The sequence below is a fragment of the Panonychus citri genome, unplaced genomic scaffold (genome assembly GCF_014898815.1).
Source record: "Panonychus citri isolate SS breed McGregor unplaced genomic scaffold, ASM1489881v1 Contig00138, whole genome shotgun sequence".
Lineage (NCBI taxonomy): Eukaryota > Metazoa > Arthropoda > Arachnida > Trombidiformes > Tetranychidae > Panonychus > Panonychus citri.
In genome coordinates this window covers 2,832,751-2,855,447 of record NW_026515543.1, presented here as the reverse complement: position 1 = coordinate 2,855,447, position 22,697 = coordinate 2,832,751, and the positions used below count along the sequence as shown (strand labels likewise).

The following is a 22,697-nucleotide window of genomic DNA, read 5'->3' as shown; positions in this document are numbered from 1 at the left end:
TTCATTTAAACTTGTTTAATAAAAAATGTAAACAAACAAACAGGTTGTTAGTAAGTATAAGTGATCAAGTTAACGGTAAATTTTTATCTTTCTCATCATCATCAAAATCATTATCTCGTCTAGATATTGATGTTTACACAGAAAATTAACACAGAATAAAATTGAGTCTTTTTTTCTGTTCAGGGGAAAATGAGAAACTGAATTTTTATCATGTAGCTTTTATATTGAGGTTTAACAAAGCATAAGCCATAGACTCATCATCATCATCATTATCATCATCATGGTGATGATGGATAAAAGTTCAAAACCGACATAATTTACAAACTCTTTACCTATTAAATTCACTTATGATGATCATCATCATCATTATCAACACTATGGTTATTACTCACCTCTCCCAGCTGACTGGGAGTGATGATTATGTGATAATAAGCAACAGAAATCGTTAATTGCTCAACTTATATAAATCAACGTTTACCTAATGATAACAACGATAACTCATCTTTCAGACCATGTAGCAATAATAAACATGATATCATGAAATGTTTACTAATAGACATTAATAAATATGCAAACAAAAAATTCCTCTTCCATGTAAGTTGTGAGTTCCATCATGATTTGGAATTTATTTATTTTTTTCTTCTACTTTCTTCACTTTTTTTCACTGAATTATTATCATTATGAAGATATATTGCTAAAAGTTACTAAACATTATCATGATGATAAACCATGAAATTGAATCATTAAGGAAAAGCGAAAGAATTGGAATCAAATTCATGATAAACTTTTGATCTTCTTCAACCAGAAATCAGTGGTTATCATTATCATAATCATTGGTTGCCTGTAATTCAGTTTTGTTTATTTTATCATCATCATCTTCACTTTCATTTACAATGTAAAGTTATTCAAGATTAACTTTTTTTCCAAGAAATTCTTTGCATGGTGAAGATGAGGAGAATCTGAAGAAAATAATAAAATGAATGAGTTTTCATTCATTAAATCTTGTGTAACATCATTTCTACAATCAGAGTGATTCTTGAGCCTCAATTTTCCTACCTTTGAATGGATGAAAATTTCGACTGATTTTTTCTCACCTTATTATCGTATTATTATATATTTTTTGCAAACATTTATCAATATTACTTGGAATAATAAAAGTTCCAAGTGATAGAATATGAAATCACATTTTAAAGTCTCATAAGTATTAATAAGAAGATAATATCATCTGAATATAATCATACCCATGATAATGGTGTTGATAGAATCATGGAAAAAAGTTCAAACCAATTTTAATAACATCGAAACTTGAAATTGCTCTGTAAGAATTGGCATTAGTTTCACCTGATATTTATCTTAATTTTGGCGAAATTGGATTTTTTCATGTGATTTAGTTTCGATTCAACTCAATTCTGAGCCTAACCTAACCATCTTCATCAATTTGGCGAGTTTGAATATTCCTAATTTCCAATAAATTGTTAGATATTATCTCCATGCTAGGATTGGTATTCATAGATGAGGATCAACAGTTGCATCAACATCTCGCCTTATATTTGAGAAACATTGTTACTCTTGCTGTGAGTGAAAGAACCGTTACTTTTTTCATCATCATTAAGATGGTGAAAATATTATCTATGTTTATCATTTTTCGAGTTTAATTTTCTTCCTGCTTCCAATTTAATAATAATTGTGGTTCCTTTATCATCTCATCATCTTTTTTCTTCCCATATCTTCATCCATTGTTACTTGTTTCCTTGTTTCCTTCTTCACTTTACTCAGCTACAACATGAAGATGATTTTTCTCATATTTTCATTTTCGATTCGACTCAATTGCCTCAGTCTTTACCTGAATTTCAATTATCTTTTTTCCAGGTTATTCTGAGCAAGAGGTGGTGGTTATGATGGTGGAGAGGATTAAAGGTAGGGAGGGATAAAGTTCGTAGCATTTGCTGCAATATCATCAATGGAAAGATGAGTTAGTGCATATCATCTTGTCACTAAACATCAGCATTGGGAAATAAGTGTTCACCTGAACAACAATCGAAGCACAATTATTATCATATCAGTTGAATGAATGCTAATATTTATCATTTATGAAAATTATCCTTATTTTTTTCGTCATTTTTACATTTGTGTTGAAATTGAATTTGAATATTCCATGAATATTTCTGATTTCGTAACTCTTTTCATCATTAAGAGTTGGAAATGATCAGACTCAAATGAAAATGTTGTCAAAATCAATAAACTGATTGTGTAAATTAATCATTACAATTGAAGGTAATCATTTTATTACCTGATTGAAATCATTTGACATTTAATTATCTGGTACTTTTTGATTACCATGACTTTTTGCATGAATTCATGATGATGATAAACACTCTTGATATGGTTAATGTTGATTCCAATAATAATCTGATGATATCTTTTTTGTTACAATTACAAGTGTACATAAATGATGTAATTATTTTCGGATCAATTGTTTCTATCTAGTAAATTAGCTTGCAAATGGAAATTAATTTCTGACTGTCCATTCAATCAGCATGAGTCTATTGAATTGTTTCATGAGAGTTCATCTTAACAGAGTGAGAGAGGACTTCTAGACTTTCTCAGCATGACAATTTAATTTAACATGCAACATATATACAATTAACGAAACACTAATATAACAGTAATAATAATGAGCCTAAATAATACAATAACAAAGTACTCGAACTGATCACAAACAACTGACCATCATGAAGATGATAATAATCAACCCTGAGCTATAAGATGAACTTTTTGATAGTTAACTGTAGATTTGTTGAGAACCAAAGGAGAAGAGGAAAAAAAATCCAATTCCACTGATTAAACTGAATTGGAAATTTAATTGCAGTGATTCAATTATTCTGGAGAAAAAAAAACCTCAAGTACATTAACTGTAACATTCAGCCTGTTGATGTCTTAGTTTTTTTTTCTCGTCATAATGATGGAAAAGAAAATGGTAAATGTAACTCATTCAAACTGTTCAAGAAAAAAGAAGAAAATTCTGAAATTGCCTGAAGATATAAAACAGAAAATTATTATTATTATTATATGATATTAGTTTTCCATCTTCATCCTTAACTTTTATCAATGAATCAAAACTCAAATTTGATATATAATTTTCCAGGTTAATACAAAGTGAGTTTCAGGGTGAAAAGAAATGTGATGAATCTCAGAATTGAACTTTTCTTTTTTGTCTCAAATTGGATCAAAAAAGAATCAGTTTAAATTGGAGAGAAGAAAAAAAAATAAAAGAAGAAATAATTTCATCTTCTCTTCCTCCCACAAGGTGAAGAAGATGATGATAAGTGAAATGATTGGTTAAGGTGAACAAGGATGAGGAAAACAATCAGAAAAATTATATAAATAATGAAATAAAGTACATACAATTAGGTAATGTACAATATCGTATATTGTATATAATATGATATACAATTGTTGAAATTGATTTTGTTTTAGTTATTGGATAAGGAAAGTTGGTAGAATTGAGGAAGCGAAAATTCAGGATTGAACATATAACATGAGTTCAGAGCCTTCAGGAAGATTTCAAGTATCAGGGTGAAAATGTAATATCAGAAAGTATTTAACACACCGGTGGGAAAGCATCAGGTTAAAGGTAATAATACATAACATGAGTATCGAAAAGTGTGTTGCAAGAAAGAGAGAGAGAGAGAAAGAGAAGAAGTAGAATGAAAAAAAAGAATAGAAGAAAAAAATAACATCATGGAGACAGAGATAAAAAGACAGAGATGATTGCTCTGAAAGGAAAGAACCAGAATTGCTGTTGACATCATGAAGAAAATAATAAAAGGATGGAGAAGAAAATATCAAAGTAACTATTGTACAAATACGTTGGATGAATTTTGGTAATATTGGATGAGAACAAAAAAAACGGAATGATGATGAGGATGAAGATGGAACAAGAATCGTAAATAGATGAGGAATTGCGACTAGAGAGAGAGGGAGAGAGATGAGGAAGATGATAAATGAAAAGAAGGAAAAATATGGATAATAAAAGTTAGAAAAGTGAAAATAAAGAGATAAGAGTTACATGTTCATGGAATGATAATATTACATTGGTGATGACCAAGTGTATTCCGTAACTGGTCACCTAAGTGACCCGAAAATAAGTTCCCTTTCTGTTTGTCACTCTGAATTATCGTTTATTCAGCTTCATGAATGAACCTGAACATGTTAATAAATAAATTGCAGATTTATTGTTATTCATTTTCATCTCATTTTTTTTCACTCATCATCATCTTCACTTCAGTCTTGATGGTAAATTATAACAATCATTGGGAGTGACTTTCATCATGATGTCATGAAAATGATGACGATGAGAACTGAGCAATAAATATCTCAATTCATTTGGAAATAATATCATTTACTTTTTTATTAGAGATAAGTGATTCATATGATATTCAACAGTGAACAATGAATAAACTACATGGTACATAACAGATTGTAAAGAGGAGAAAAAAAGTTCTGATTCAAGTTCAATGGTGAAATCAAGTTACCACTTGGAACTTTTTTTTTATATAATTTCTCCTTCATCTCGGTCAAACTTAAATTCAGTTGAGCAACTTTATCTCATCATTTAATATTATCATTTCTTTCATCCAGTTGATTGATTTAATGATTGAAATTGAATCTCTTTTTCCATGTCATCAGATTCAAGTTCAAGAATTATTTCCAAGTCTCATGAGACCATTGGAACATGTACATTTCACTATTGTAACAATTGATTCATATGATGAATACTAATCAAAACAACTTTCTTGTATCAATGTGAATTGGTGAGCACTTTAATTATAATGATTAACCAACAATCTCAATCAATAGCAACGAAAAACGAGACTTAAGAGTCATGAACAACTCAGATAATCCAAAACTTAATCCGTTCGTTTTTCAAAAAAAAATTTTCTCTTTCATTTGAAACAATCATTTAAGTTACTTTTTTAAACGAGAACGAAATGATTAATCAACGATGGTTTTATCTAATCGAATTTAGTTTAACCATTGAAAGTTTTAATTAGAAAATTAATTCCATAAGATTTATAATCGAAGTTGAATTTTCCACCTAAATCGAGAAAAAGAAAAGTTCTAACACCAGGATTAAAGAAAAGTTTTCATATATCAAGAAGATTGTGATTAGTATTGTGTGATAGATTTTCTTACAATCATCATCTCTAATTCAATCTTCATCCATGTATAAGCTAATTAAAGAATCAAAGGTAAACTGATTAAATCTATTTAGTTAATTACACTTGATTAATAACATTATCATATAGTAAATAGTAAATAGATTGAATCATCAATTGAACATCAATTTTTCAAAATGAAAATAGTAAAAAGGTGAGATGTGTTTACATGGTGAAGCTGAATGGATGAATGGATGAGAGAATCATAAGAAGATGAGGATGATGAAAAGAAAAAAGAAAAGTTCTTGAGAAATTGCTATTAAAACTGAGAATTTTTTTCTTCTGATCTATTCACAGGGTGAAAAAGAAGGAAGGAAATAAAGACTCAGAATCAATTCTGAAGGATGTTGTTTATTCATGTAAAGGTAAGATGAAAGTAGATAACATCAACTGCCCAAGGTAAAAACTGTGACAAGAACACAAGATTTTGTATATGTTCTGGTTGAGAAGGAAGAAGAAAAATCCAACAGAAAGTATCATGTAAGTAAAGGACATCATGTCGATTCTAGAATCATGTTTATTAGAATTCTGTTAAGATGAGTTTACAGGTAAAAACGAAGAAGATTAGATCAAGAATAAGAAGATAACAAGACGAGTAAAGGAAAGAAAAAAATGAAGACCAAATAATGAAGAGGAAAAAAAGGAGAAAATGAGACAAAGATATTGGTAAGATTGGAGTTCGAACTGGATACAAATTCGATTGATTCGATGATTCATTATTCTCAACATATTATGTATATTTATGGTAAGAAACATATTCGATAAGGTCCTTTTAGGTTAACCAGATAGATAGGTGAAGGACAGGTAATGTTTAAGCTCAATGAAGATAAACATGATAATGATAATAGAACTTTTTTTCTTCTACTTCGCAAAGAAATACAGTTATTTTTGCTTGTTTCTTTTTCTACGATATATATTATTCTTGTATTTCCTCTGGAACAACCTGTATCTTAATATATCCTTATATGTATGAGAAGTTTTTCCATTCTGATCAATCAATTGACGTGAGTTAATCGTAGTTTTAGTTTGATAATATTGTTGATTCTTGAAAGATAAAGAAGAGAAAAAAACTTTCAGTTCACTTTTAGTAAACAATAATATTAATATGTTTACCTTTGATTCTGAACCTCAGAACTTTAATACTAGACTACCTGTATATATATGTGAGTGTGTACCTTTCCTGTCCAATGCTAGAAGATAATAATGAACATAATCAGAACATTTCGACTTTTTTTTTCTTTCCCTTTTCCTTCATCTTTATCTTCCATACCAATATAATAATAATAATAGACTGAACAAGATCAATAATCATAATCATGATCATCGATTAGCAATCAACGAAAACAGGAAAATCGGAATCAGAATCTGAGTAATCTCTCTGAATAAGAGATTTTGTTTTTTTCTGTTCATTTCAAATGCTTGTGAATAATTAACTGATCATATTACAATCATTCAGTTTGATTGGACTATTGATTTAGTAGTTTTTTTTTTATTGATCAACTAAATTTTTGGCTGATTGTTGATTTCCTACAACAAATTAAACTACCATTCATTTGATTATTGTTATAACTGAATCAACAAATGATTGTGTGTTGTGTGTATTCAAAATAAATAATTACCCAATCAACAGTTCTGATTCAGTACTGAAGCAGAAAAATGACTGAAATGACCAAAATGATTCAGCTCTGAATCAGAGGCTTACTGAATGCTTCTGATTCAGTTTTTTCACGAAAATCAAGAAAAATAGAAACAAAAGAAAATCTATAGTATTTTGAATTTTATTTTAGAAAATAAGTAATCTGAAAGGCAAGTTCAAATATCGTTGAGCAAATCATCATCCCAAATAGCAAGAATTTCATCATGAGGTGATTCTGGTTCATTAGATCTTTTTTCTCTCCTTAGAGTCGCATTCCTTGAAGAAAGTTCTTTGGATAGTGAACGGCGAATATCATTCTCAAGTTTTTCATCATATTCCATAATACTGGATTTTCTTAGAATATGAACTAGAACAAAAGAAAAATGTCTTGACCGTTAGATTTTTATCAATGATCTATGATTTCTGAAATATTTGAAATTTACCGTACCTATCAATAGCTCAACACGCTCCATACCTCGGACAATATCAAAATCTCCTTTGAAAGGTTTCTCAAAAGGATCTACAAATCCCCAGACAAAGCTTAGGGAAATTTCTTTATAATTTGATCGGATTCAAGAAGCAAAAGCATTTCATTCACTTCTTTTTGGTCATAGTACTTTTTTCCCAGAGAAATATCAACAAAATATTGTTCAGGAAAACAGATATGAACAAGTTGATATGCAAAAGAAATTGGGTTATTTGGTTTGGTTTTTCTCAACGTAGATTTATAAAGATCATATTCAAATTCAATTTTACCTTCTAGAAATATTCGCGTTTTATTTTTATTTCGGCATGTAACATCTTTCTCAGGAACTTTTTTCAAGAATTTTTCCTCACTCTTGATTTGATTGCTTATGATTTGGTACAATAAATCAAGAATGTCAATCAATTCAGAAATTGTTCCTCCATTCACATCAAATTGTGAGAGCAATCTCTTACGATCTAGTAATTGATCCAACTTTAATTGAAACTTCTCCATTTGTGTAGAAATATTATCCATTTTTTTCGAATAACTGGAAGTGTCTTTATTAATCTTTGGATCAGAATCTTTTTCTATTGATTCTTTTTCCTTGGACTCTTGTCTTTTTCCAAATGAATTCATCACGTGAAGATATTCTTTCCATTAGAGTTTGAATCATTAGCAGTTTTAGCGCTTACAGATAAAGTCACTAAGATTTTGAAATTTGAAAATTCTTCAAGGTCCATAATTGTTGGTAAAGGATATTGTCTGTCAGAATTTGTAACAAATCGCGTGATTTTATACTCAAATCTTTGAAATCTGATTATTTTCTCACAATATTTTAGTTCCCTATCATTAGAAATATTTTCTTTAACAATGGATTTAAGTTCTTCTTTTGAATCTGAAAAACAAGATGAATTCAAAGCTCCATGAAAAGTAACAAACAAACGTGAAAAATATCTTACCAGCAACAGCTAAGATCTGACCATTCAGATTATATTTATCAAAGGTGAGAATATAAAACTCCTTTTCTGTGTTACTTTTACACGGCGATGAGATTCCTAAATCAGATAATTCGGAGTTGGTTATGTTAATAACGAGAGGTTGCTTCAAGTGAACGAAGTTTTGATCCATAATAATCGGAAGATAAATTATTAGCACTGAATTGGAATTTTTCTTTTGACTTGATCCTTTATCCACAACAAAATTCAAAGATGATTTACCTACTTCTTCAATAACAGTAGTTGGTTGCACGGGTTTTTCACACATTGAAATGACATCAGTGATTCTTGATGTAGAACTTTCAGTTGATCTGGTTGATGTTCCTTGCGATTCACGGATCCGAGAAAATTAATTTTTTCCTCAGTAGAGGCGATGGTTCACTTGATGTGGAATAACACGATTCTTCACATGAAGAATCATCAAGAATAAATTCTGAAGAATTTTGTCTAAAAGGTTTAATCACTTTTTTAGACTTCACACCACCAGATTTTGTTCCGGTCACACAATATTGTCTCAACTTTGGGACTTTTTCTTTTCTAGTAGACATGCTTAACAATCTACTTTTAACACATTCGATAGAATAACTTACAAGAATGAATGGATCAATTTTCTAGAATTCAGACTTAAATAGAAATTAGAAGGAAACGGAAATTACTTGAAAAGTATTTATTCGGGGGAAACAAAAGAAATGATTATACGCCCTCTCAGTTACAAGTTTGATCAACGAATAGAAATGATTTTTGCTATAAAAATGAGTTGATTTTGGAAAAACATCATAAATTGAAGTTGATTGTTTGGAAAAAAATTACAAAAGTAAATGTATTTGTCTGAGGATAAGAATTTACATTTTCATTTTCCAATTAAAATGATTAAAATTGTTAAAAATGTAAATTGCACTTTCTAATTGGTTGAATCATAGTTGATTTGAATCAAAACTGCAGCAAGACAAATACTAAGAGTTACTTTGTAAGACAAAAATTTCAAAAAATAAAGAAAAAAATCGTGAGAATTTGAAAATTATCAAAAAATTCAGACAAATTGTGAAATTGTTTTTTCTGATTGGAGGGCGTAAGAAAGAATTTGGCAGTTAATTTTTTGGATTTTTCTAATCGCTTGAGCAATTTTTTACTTGCCAATTTTCGTAGATATTTTTGTACCTCTGGGGTCATCTCAATATCGGAATCATCCGAATTTGATTCATCATCGACTTCATCCGAAATTGAGTTGATGGCTTGAGTTAAAGGCAGAGGTTGAAGGTTTTTTTCTTCCACTTCTGGGCTTTTGCTTCTCTGTCCAATGTCCATATCAACTTTCTTTCCTTTGAACTTTTTAGATGTAAGTTGTGTATCGGACATGGATCCAGAGGTTTCTTCTTGTATTACTGCAGATTGCACTTGATGAATACCAGTCAAGTCTATTGGACCACTTGATGATCGCAACCTTTTCCGATAGGGTGCAAGAAAATCAGCTGCACTTCTCTTTCTTGATACAGGAGTTTCTTTGATTGAAGTATCAGATAATTCAGAATTTATTCCAGAATCGTTTGCTGCGTCTATTTGTTTTTCTTCCACCGAATCCTCAAGATTTTGTTGTTGTTGATTTCCTTGTTGAACATTAGTCGAATCAGGTTTTTCTAAATTTTCAGTAGAAGTCTCATCTTCTTGATCAACTTCTTCATTTTCTTCTTTCTGGGAATCTTTAGATTTTGAAAACTCTTCAGCATCAGCACCAGCTACATCCGTATCAGTATCTTGATTAGCTAAAACAGTCGCGTCATCAGCTTGATCAGCAGGTTCTGGATCTTTTTCTTCTAGAGAAAATTCACCAGATTGAGATTCTTTACCAATGTTTTGTGAATTTGTTTCTTTCTCTTTTTCTTCTCGTTGTTTCTTCAAAATGCGGTTGAAATCATTTATATCAGGTAAATCCAGACCTTCATCACTATCAGATAAGTAGTTTAATGGCTTGGTGAAAGAATAATTATTCTGGTTTTGTTGTTCATCCTTGTTGATATTGTTCACTTCTTCTTCTTCATCTGTTTCCATAACATTATTGAACTCTTTCTGAGAAACTTTAAGTACAACCTCTGGAATAGTTTTCGGGTCTATTTCTTTTTCGTCAGACTCAGCACTTTCTCTACTATCAGAATCAAAATCGATAGATTCATGTTCCCATTCTCCACTTTCTCCATTTTTAGGCTTGTATTTTGTCTTTCGGTAACTCATCGATTTTGAAAAGGTAGAATGAAGATGATTTTCTATCTGTTTATCGTAAGAGCCTTTGCGTGATTTTCTAATCACATGATCTGGAAAAGAGAATTCAATTTTTTATTAACAAAATATTTTGGTTAAAAGATTTAACTCACCTATTAGAGCTCTTAATCTACACTCTCCTAAACCATTGGAAAAAACTCCTTCGCGAGGGTTTTTAAGTGGGTCTTGAAAATTCCATATTGAAATTAGAGAGGTGTTGCCAGCAGATCCTCTCAAAGTAACGCCAACAATCCAATGCTTAGGAAAAGCGTATCGAATGAAATTGTTCAAAATCACCGAAGCTGATGGCTGATCATTGTTTTTTCCAGTGTTTTTTTTTTCGTAAAGCTATACGATATCTTCTTGTAGAAATAGGTAATATTCCTTCAATGTAAGTAACATTATCTTTTTCGAAGGTAGGATCGTCTTCTGGAATTGATCTGATGCTTTGGAAAGCATCAAAGTTATTCATGTTGAAAGAGACGCTAGAAAGAGAAAAGAATCGCTAGTTTGGATAGTTTGAGTTGTCAATATCTCCAGAACTTTAACCACTTCGACAAAACAATTTTTAACACTTTGAATCCCAACATTACTAATAGCTGAATAAAGCGGCTTAAGATCACATGAAGATAAAGTAGCTACTTTATCTTTACCAACAGATTGAGTTTTCTCATCATCACAACTTGACTCAATGGTAACAACAGGAGGTGGAATAGAATGACAAGCTTCAGGATTTTCCAATTTTCTTAGAGTTGCGATTTGTTTCTTGATATTAGAAAAAAATTCTTGAGAAACAATTTCTGGCTCTTTAGCCTGTGAAGCTTCAATTCTAATGTTAGCAATATTGAACCAATCAGTAATCGTTTTCTTCAACTGCATAACTTTTATTCCTTTAGTAACAACATAATTGTATGATTCAGAGAGTTCTTTTGAATCATCTAAGAGCCAAAAGAGAGAGAATAAATTAAAATTCTACTTTAAATAAAGAAATTAGTACTTACCAGCAACCACTATGATTACCGCTGGAAGAGGGTCACAGCCTTGAATGATGATGTTCACGATATTATTTCTATGTAACCGTAAATTTTTATAATCTTTTGGAATTTCCTCATTCTTAGCTTTGAAACATACAGGGATAGTTTTCTCCTTTAAACTTTTATCTTTCACCCTAACTATGGCGGAGACGAGTTTCTCATCCATCGTTAATTTGAAATAAGCACCGATTAAAGTTGATTGACTTTTGATGAACTTTTTATTCACACGTAAAGATGGACTTTTTAATGATCTGAATGAATACGTTTTTCTAATTGATTTAATTTCCATTCACAATTACAATCAAGAGTAAAATTAAAATTGAAAGAAACACTTTCATTTTAAAGGAAATTTAAAAGGCGCTTATCAAAAAAGGATATAAGATAAGAATATTTTTTTTCTCTTTTCTCTGATTGGCTGAAAAGCTCTGGTTGCCATGACAACAAAGTAACCATGGTGAAAATATTCTATTCTTTTTTCGAACACGTTGTTTGTTCTCTTCTATTTTGTTTACAATTTTTGCTTGGGTAAATAGAATTAATAACTTTGTTTCCAACTAATTAATTTACTTAATTGTTTAAATCAAATTTATATATTTAACTTTTTCTTAGTGAAAATGATTAATAGAAATCAAAGTCGCCGGAAACATAGACAAAATCAATTAGCTCAAGCGTTTTATTTATTAAATCTACCCGAAGTAGATATTAACTCTTCAAGTTCAACTCTAAATTCATCTTCAAGTGAATCAAGTTCAACATGTTCATCGTCAACAAATTATTCGAGTGAATCTGAACAAACAAATCGGACAATTAGTTCAAATATTTTCTCAAAACAATACAGTGATGTGCTTTTTTCTACATTTTATCAAAAGCTGGACTTTGTTTGAATTCTTGTGAATTAGTTATTAATCTTTTCAATTGTTGGAGCTTGAGATTTTCTAAAGATCCAGTTCTCCTACCTAGTGTGCGATATTATTGGCAAAAAAAAGCAAAGGCTCTCGATGTAAATGTTTACATAATTTGTGCTAATCTCCATTCTCATGGACCTTACATCGGAGAGCCAAAGTTATTCGAAAATATCATTGTGACGGTATGGACTATCCAGCCGAGCTGAAAAGTGGTAGATATTTTCTTCATCTTCCATTGAAAAACCAGTTAGAAAAGATTCTTCCAGTTTTGCCATCGCGTTGCTGGTTAGAAACTGATTCGGAAAATTTTGATATTTTCAATTCTGTTCAAGCTAAGAAAGTCAAAAATTGTTCTGTATCTAATGATGTTTTGAAAATAACTTTAACTCTACACGCTGATGAAATTTCCGTGGGGAAAAGTTCTAGTGAGAAAATTTTTCCAATTTTCGTTTCTCTGAATGAACTTAAAGCTGAGCATAGAAGAAAATTTTTTCTTCTCATTGGACTTACATCGGTAGAAAAAAACCTCCTGTAGAAATTTTTCTTGGACCACTGTGTGAAGAGTTACAGTACTTGTCAAAGAATCCTGTCGAGTGGATAGAACCGGATTCTCAAGAAGGAAAAAAGCAACTTTTCATCTAATATGCTTAATTGCTGATGCACCAATGCGATCATATCTTCGAAATGTGCGACAATTCAATCACAAAAAAGGTTGTGATTGGTGTTTAATTCAAGCTACAACAGTACAACGAGCTCGATTCTATCCGAATCTGAAATGGGAAGAAGTTGAAAGAATCAGAAGAGACAAGAATCATTTCATAGATTTTTCGAATCTTTTAACACAAGAAAATGATCAAGAAGCAATCCAAATGCTTATGAGTGATCATTTTTCCGGAATCAAAGGTATTTCTCCTCTTCTAATCTTGGAAGACTTTGATATTGTAAATGGAATAGCAGTTGAGCCGATGCACTCTATTAGCTTGGGCGTTTTCAGAAACATCATAATGCGTGGATTTTTATCTAGTGAACATTCTGATATTTATGAAAAAAATTTTGATCTCACGAAATTCAAAAATGAATTCGGTTCGAGATTAAAATCAATAGCTGTTCCAAGTGAATTTACCCGGATCCCGAGAGATTTTCATCAAATCAAACACTGGAAAAGTAGTGAATACGATTCGTTTCTAGTTTATTTCTTCTTTCCGGTTGTTCGTGGATTAATAAAATCTAAGCCATTGAAACATATTCTGACACTATCCAGACTCTATTATCTTTGTCATGTTGGTGGAGTAGAGAATTCAAATCTCCAAGAAGTTCGAAATCTTGTTGAAGAGTTTCAGCAAAGCTGTTTATCTATTTATGGTGAAAGTTTTCTCTCATATAACCTCCACATCTTATCGCATCTGGCTGATTCTATCTACCATTTAGGTCCAAACGCAAACACATCATCGTACCCATTAGAAGATCAAATGGGGAAATTGAAGAAAAAAGTCCACCGTTTTTCTCATATTGCTCCTTCTCTCGTTCGATTTTTTATGGCTGATTTCGCATATAAAGAATATAAAATACAATTTCTAGAAAAGTGGAATTTGACCAATACCGAGAAGAAATACTTTTCATGTGATTCAGATGGACTTTTAACATCAATTCCTGACAAAAATCTCACAAAAGCCGAAAAAGAAACTATTTCAAGGAAATTCTTCAGTGAAATCGCAACGCAAGAACCTTTTGATCCAAAGAAATTAAATTTTCTCAAAACTGTGAAATTCTCAGGAAAAAGATATTCTACCGAAAGATATGGAATAGATAAAATTCGAGATGATTCGAAAATCAAAACTAAAGATGGAAAGTTCTACAAAATTGGATATATAATTGATTACAATGGAATCCTTTTCTTCTGTTGCTACGAGTACAAGAAACAGTTGATTAAAATTGAAAACAAAGGTATCACTGGAACTTATTCATTCAAACTCGAAAATATTCACGAAGTTGTGAAAATGTTCGACGAATATATTCCTTAGAGCTGATAATGTTTCATCAAAATTCATTCTCGTGAAAAGTACATCATTTTCTCCATATTACAAATATGATCATATTGTTGAGCTATTTCTTCAAAACAAATAGACAGAGAAATGGATTTTCTTTCGTCAAACTTGATTCCAATTCGGGAAAAAACGCTTTTGTCATAATTTTGACGCTTTTGGCCTAATATTTATGTCAAAGTTGTTAAATAGTCTGTGTCAAATTTGTTTTGTGATTTTGTTAATTTTTCTAATTGTTTTAATTGTTTTTATTTATCTAAATTTTGTGAATTTCGAATAATCAACAAGTCAGGAATCATTTCTAACAATAATTTTCAAAAGGTAAATAGAATTTCTTAATTTTTCGTTTATTTTCTTTTTTTGTTTACGATTTTAATGAGCTTTTTTTTCAAATTGCCTAGTTAACTATGGGTAACAAAATCTGTGTTTTGATGATGAAATTAACAATTTCCAATTATTTTGATCTCGATTTTACGGAGGAAGATAATCGAAACTCAATTTCTATGGATTTCGAGGAAGATATTCAAGATATGGAATTAGATATTCCAGAAGATTCACTCATGGATTTTGAAAAAGAAATTGAATCCATGGATTTTGTCTTTAGTAACCTTGGCGTTTATTAACAAATTCATAAAAGAAAAGCCAAATTACAAATTGAAAAGTTCAAAAGTGACAAAAAGCCAAATTAAGTGTTCCTGTTTTTTACAACAAAATTCTACTTGAATATTAATCGTTAGAATTTTATTTTCAACTAAAGAATCTCACAAAATCATATCTATTTATTTCTATCTTCATAAATTTGTTACTTTTCCAATCTGTTGCTATTTTTAAATTTGTTACCCAAAATCTCAAAATTTTATTTTCCAAATATCTAGAAAATTATCCTATGAATCTGATAAAATTCTATTCTCAAGTCTCGAATAAATTCAAATAAATACAAGTTATAAATTTTAAAGAAAATTTGGAATTAATTCCATACAATTGTGGAAAAACTTTCTTTTTGTCGAATTAAAAATGACGGAACCTTAAACATTCAGTCTAGTTCAGAGTCTCTACTGAATTATTCTGAAAACCTTCTCTGATTCAGCTCTGAAACAGAAAATTGTCAGATTGGTTCAGAAAACTTTTATATGTTGATTGGGTAAATAATAATCAAGCTAAGTTGATTATTTAATTTGGTAAACATTGAATACACTGTACAACTTTGGGTCATTTGAATTAGTTAGACAGACATACACGTTAGTTGATTAGTTTACAGCAATTTAATTAAATGGGATTGGGAATTAATTGTGTTTACATTGATGATATAATGAGGAAAAAAAATCAAAGAGCCAAAAATAACAACAACAATAATAGTGATTAAATTGAAATAAACACAATCAGTTTAATGATAATATTATCATCAGTTGGATAAACTAAATCAAGATTAATTTATATTAATCATATGAGCCACTATAACATTATAGCAAAAATTAATTACAAGAATGTTAATTGTTAATTATATTTGGTTATCACTTTTGATGATTGATACACAATTAAGTGTAAATTTATCAATCAATTAGTAAACAATTAGCATTGAACATTGGCCGATACCATTAACAGTTCAAGAGTTACAATCAATCAATCAATCGGCTGATTTACTAATCACTTCTCATCGTGATGATTAAAAGTGATTAACTTGATTGTTTGAAACTTGGAAAACTAATCAACTTTGTTTTATCAACAGGAGAATTTTTTTCTTCTTCTTTTTGTTTGTTCCAAATTCTGATAATCTGATATGTATTATTACGATTACATGGAGTGTTATTTTCATCACGGTTTTCTATTCATTGGATTGAATTTGTATTAACAATTTATATTTGATTATTGGATTAGAATTGGGAAAACAAATATTATTATTATTGAGAAAATAGCCTGAGGCTTATTGACATTTGATATTATTATCATAATAATAATGAAACTTTTAGATTGAAAGACAAATGAAAATAAAAGACTTATAATGTTACTTGTAATTCATAATACAAACTGATTTATATTCAAAGTTTCCCTGTTTCCCTTGATTGTGATAAATTGTCACTTTCCATCATTAATAACAATCAATTCTAATTCAATAATGATACTTTTGTCTAATGGTATTGATTGTCACAGTGGTTTGTTTATTACTTCATCATGATAAATATTTTTCCATGGATTTCAACTGATTTCATTTCTAACTGATTGTCCAGCTCACGATTTTCAATTGGTCAACCTGGAAGATGAAAATTATGACAGAACTTTTCTCAGCAATTCTGTCTTCATATGTTTCATCTTGTTTTTTTTTCTTCTGTCAAAATTTTTTATCCTCATCTTATTGGTCACTTTCATTTCTTTCTCTCTCTCTCTCTCTCTCTCTCTCTCTCTCTCTCTCTCTCTCTTTAACTGACCAACACTCTAAGTATCGGTCAAAGTAGAGTTAGTTTTAACTTCATATTTTCACTCTGTATTTTGAGTGTCTACGTGTATTTGTATTACTATTTTTTTCATTGTTTGGACAATTTAACTTTAGACAAGTTTGTAAACAACAATATTAACTGATGGACAATCAACTGACCGGTAGTATGTTTTATTACCAATTGATAAATATGCTCGAAAATTGGTCAGAGAAAAATTGTAAAGGTTTGGAATTTTATTCCAATTTGAAAGTAGAAAAACAGGGAATAAATAGAGAACAAATAATAGAAAAGTTCAAAACGAATGTCAGAATTTGTATTAGATAAAAATTCTGATAGAATAAAAGTTTTCACCTTAATCTTTTTCTCTTTCAACTCTCAACATGTGATCATAATTCAAACAAAATCGTAGTATTCAGTAGATTTATCCTTTTGTCTCGATTTCGATTCTCATTACTCTCAAGTTGACTAAAGCTGGAATTTATTATTATAATAATAAAGAGAAATATATATATGAAAAGAGTAAAACTGGACATTGAAAATAATGATATGCAAAAAAAGAAGAAGAAAACATGATGATGATGATGACGATTAAAGAGATGATAAGTTCTTGATTCATGGGTATATGAGTTATGAGGAATGAGAAGATAAAGATGAAAGGTTAGAAGTAATTTTAATAATGGTTATCATGTTGATGACAAAAACTTTTTGTCTTTTCAAACTGAATATCATCATCATGGTAATTATTATATGAACAATTATCTCTTAGGCATCAAAAGCATCAAAAGTAACCCAAAGTAACCTAAAAGTAATAAAAACCTAAAAATATCCTAGATCATGATAAGAACCAGAAAACCAAATATAATAATCTTAATATCGATGATATGATGAAAAAAAAGTGAGCCAAATGATAACCGACACATCATCAGTATATTATCAAGTCTAGTGTACAATTAAGTGATTACCTGAAAGATAATCATTATTAATAACGTTATCTTTGCATAGATAATCAAAATCAACTCATTTCCAGGTAAAACTTTCAAATTTAAAGGTAATATTGACATTCAATGACGATGTGATCAATTAATATTATATTGAAATTGATATAAACTAAAACAATACAAGATTGTATCATTTATATTAATAGTTTCCAAGTAAAATGTTAAATAAACTTACATTGTTAGTTATCATTTAGTAATCTTTTTAAATGATCAACAATAACTTTTATGATGATTATTGTTTGAAAATGGATAATAGTTAATAGTTGAAACGTTGATTAACCATTTGATTGGTTGATATGATTAATATCAATCATTAAATTGCTACTGTAACATTATTACAACTTTCATTCCAATTAGTTAATTGTATTGTTTTTCTGTTTTTTTTTCGATGGATTTTTGTTCCCTTTGCATGTTAACCCATCTCAAGCTTAAATGTATTACCATGATGATGATGATGATGATTATAAACAAATACACAGACCATTTATATTTATCATCGTTATTAACATCATCATCATCTTCATGAGACTGAGTCACGAATGAATATAATATAAAATATTATATTTATTTCAGTTCTCTTTTTCCTTAAGTTCTCATTTCATTATATTTTAGTTCATCAGAATTCAGTTCATTTTCATGAACTTATTTGAACAGCAACTTTTCATTTCTGACTCTCTCTCTCTCTCTCTCTCTATCTCACTCGCTAACTTACTCCATCTTCTTATCATCATTATCGTCTGTTGCTTTTTATCATCAAACTTTTATAAATGATATTTCAATTCAATTTCATTCGAAAAAGGAAGAGAAGTAGAAAATTTTTCTTCTTTTTTCATCTTTTATCCATATTTTCCATTATTTTTTTTTACCTCAACTTGTAACTTCCTTTTTCTCTCATCTTCCGTTTTAACTCCCACCAATAGTTGAGCCTCATTCCCTTTTCGAGGTTTATTATATTATGGAAAATGGATGTGAAATGAGAAATGAGAAAAAATTTTCTCATTTTCTTTATCATTCTGACTCTCTCATTTCATTTTGTACCTTTTATCATGTTTCATCTTATTTACCTGTCGCTCTCTCACTTACTCATTCTTTACTTTCTCTCTGATGAATATCTGTTTGCTCATTTGATGAAAGATTCAGTAAACATCATCAGTTGAGTGAGAAGAGCAAAATTCAACAATATCAAATCTATCAAGATGATGTTGGAACATCATTGATGATAAATATCATCATCCTTGATAGATTCTGATAGCTGTACATGAAAACAAGAAGCAAAGTACCAAGAGAGAGAAAGAGAAGAGAGAGAGCTCAATCATGTAATGATGAAATTTAAATTTCTATTTCTGGATTCGACAGAAAAGTAAACAGATAGCAATCGAGTACTCAGATTAAGTACACATTACTAATCCATCAATAATTAAGATCAATAGTCTTACCTCATTAAATCCAAGTAGAAAAGCATCAGCAAGCTTTGAATGTATCTTCTTGTAATCAAATGGTTCGACAGTGTAACGAGATTTAACTGTTTCACAGATAATCCGATGTGACCAATGGATATAAGGACGTCCAAGTATAAAATATTCCTTCAAAAAGGGAGTTAACTTCATCTTAATCTCTGGCCAAATGGATTTGGATGTTGTTTCTGATAATGAATCAAAATAACCTTTTTTATCCTCATTCTCATTGAGATTATCTTTCTTAACTTGTTCCTCAGGTTGACCACTAATATTATTATTTTCATCACCTCCAATGAGATCAATCAATTCTTCCTCCCTTAATCCATAACGTGTACCTGATAAGTAGGTCAATAGGCGATCAATTACTGAACAGCTTAACGTTTTCTTTAGATCATTAATAATTTTATCAATAATCTGTTCAATGTTCACAGGAATATCAGTTAATTCAAGTTTACAAGTGACATTATCATTACTTTTATCACTTGATTCTGTCATCATCATTGTTGATGATGTTGTTGTTGTTGTTGTTGCTGTTGTTGGCTTGACCATTAGTCCCTTGAGTATTGAATCAGTTAGTAATGAAACATACAATGGTGTCAATTGATTATCTTTCAGATCTATTGAATTGAAATGATCACTTAAAAGGTTCCAAATACTATCAGGTAATAACAATGTTTCAGTTGAACTTTTTGCTGATTCTTGATGTACCTCTTGGAGAGATGATTGTTGGTCTATTGGTATTGATTGGCTGTATGTTAGTCTACATGAAATCATTGAGAGGATTTGTGATGTTGATTCTAATGGAGATAATTTGATTACATTGTCACTTGGAATTCGTGATTTAAGTAGACTAACAACTGAATCAGCTGATTCAGAAACAGAACAGATTAGATGAACAGAAGGAGGTAAAGTCCATGGTAACCATCCGAGAATTGTTGAGGTTTGAAGTGATTTAAGAAGATGTAGATCATCAAGAACAATTACTAAATCATTGGTTGGACAGGTTGTCTCAATGAGCTTAAGTAAATCATGAAACCACAGGGAAAGTGAGGAAAGTTCATAGACAATATCAGTTCTCATTTCGAATCCATAGAGAAGGGTAATGTCAATGCATAGAGATCTTATAAGCTCAGAGGTGTAAGATGAAGATGGACTTTGTCCAATGTGTCGAACAACCTTGATAACATCACAATTAGCTGATAACCAATCGGAACAATAAGTGAAAACTTGACTGAGTAACATTGATTTACCAACACCTTCCGATCCAATGACAACAATGGGTCGATGACGTTGACCACTTAGAATGGACTTTTCATGAGATGAAGTTTGCATTAGAATACGAATTGATTCCAATGATGATAAATGTTGATAACCATCTTGAATTGGACTTAATTTAGATGGAGATGGGGTTGATGATGAACTTTTCACTTCTGATATTTGTTCTTGCGGAAATGTAGCCACTGTGGGGTTTGTTGATAAATCACTTGGTAAAATTTTTCCGATACTGGAATCACAATTATCAACACAACTTGTTGGTCTTATGATTGTTTCTCGTCCCAAAGTTGACATTAATTTACGTGTATTACACATACAGGAATGAGATTCCCGAATAATTTCCGGAATAAATGCAAAACAATTGTTAGACTTATTAACAGCTTCTTCAATTGAATCAGCTAAAGATTGATGAAGCTGCGATGATGTTAAATCGGAGCTCTCACGACTTAAACTTGATTCCGAATGATGAGACATAATTGGTTTACACGGGAGTCCACGAGATGAAAGTTTATAATGGCGGAACTTATTAGCTAACTACGAAATTTGAGGACTGAATGTAGCTCTACACTGAATTTAACTGATAACAATTAACGAGAGCAACTTTTCATAACTTAATATGATGTTGAAACGATAACTAATCAACACAAAGTTAAATGCGATGAATTCATAACTTTTACTGTTTATTAAAATTCAGATGATTAATATTATGTTTGATTGGTATCGTCAACTGATTGATTCACTTTTAACTGATGAAAATGTTTGTAGTTATTTTTTAACAAAACTTTCAGGTTGAAATGTAAGGTAATGTTAGTTCTGGGAAAGAAAAAGTAAACTGAGTTGATCCATCAAGAATCATAATCACCATAAACATTGAATCGCGCATCCGATTTTATTGTAACTCAACATTGAACTATTACATCGTTTGAATTGTTAAACTAATAGATTATCAATTTTGAATAAATTTAAATTCACATGAAATCAGAAAGACAAAATTAGTTCGCAATATTGTTAATTTATTATAATTATTTATGTATTAATTGAGAGGAAGCTTTTAATGATTGAAGAAATCTTCAATTCGAACCAAGAAATTATTTGTAATGGAAGAAGCTGCCACCTATTGCTATGAATTAATACTACATAAAATAAAATTTAATTCCAAACTTGAATGAGACACGCTCAAATTTTGGGTAAAGATTGTGCGAATTTTAACTGTTCTTCAGTTAAACCATGAAACGATTTAAGCTACAGATTTCTACGAGATAATGGGTCTATAGTTAAACAAAGACAATCAAATTTATTTAAAACGTTATTCTGGATGAGATTAAAATAGGTGTCGATAATAATATCGTATGCCAAGTTTCGTTTCGAGACACTGTACTGCTCAATAATTTGCATCAAAATCCCTCGATCATCATACCTACACTTGTTGTATTATCATTAAAAGGTATAAGTGTTTAGTTGGTAATCACAATGCGACCTGTCCGCCACCTCCAAGTACAAAATTTAGAGATGAAGTTTCCATTCTTGCCAAAGCTTTGTATTTGGCAGTTATTTTCTGTAGATGTAGTTGAAGAGGATAAAATGAAAAGATTAAAGTCGGATAGATAAGAAGTATGGTTAATCCAAAGCAAATCTCAAAAAATAAACAGATTTACAGCCTAAATATCTAAAGAATTTTTAGCTATCAAATATTTAATCTGATAAATTAACTTTTAAACACTTTTAACTTTTGAATCTCACTTAGATCAAACCGAGACAGAGGGCACTCTCGACATTAGCTTTCTCTTCAAGTTAAAGAGAGGATTCAGTTAGTCTTTGTCCAACAAATACAATTATTCTCGTCACCAATTGTTTAATTAAACATTACAAGCACAAATGCGTTACAATTTTTAGTGGACACAAAAAAAGAACATTTAGATAGACGTTAGAATGTCAACTGGCCTTTTTTCACAAAAGAAAAATGGAGGATGCGGATGAAGTTAAGG

At 30.1% G+C, this 22,697-nt stretch overlaps 1 protein-coding gene across 1 annotated transcript in view; it reads right to left on the bottom strand.

Annotated features, from left to right (window-relative positions):
* The window catches only part of LOC128393275 (uncharacterized), a 49,121-nt gene extending 27,317 nt beyond the window's left edge, over nucleotides 1–21,804 (bottom strand). Inside the window, exon 1 of the mRNA XM_053353415.1 lies at nucleotides 19,417–21,804. Coding sequence (XP_053209390.1) covers nucleotides 19,417–21,186 — 1,770 coding nt within the window. The 5' untranslated portion in view covers nucleotides 21,187–21,804. The remainder of the gene's footprint in view (nucleotides 1–19,416) is intronic.
* Nucleotides 21,805–22,697: the final 893 nt, after the last annotated feature.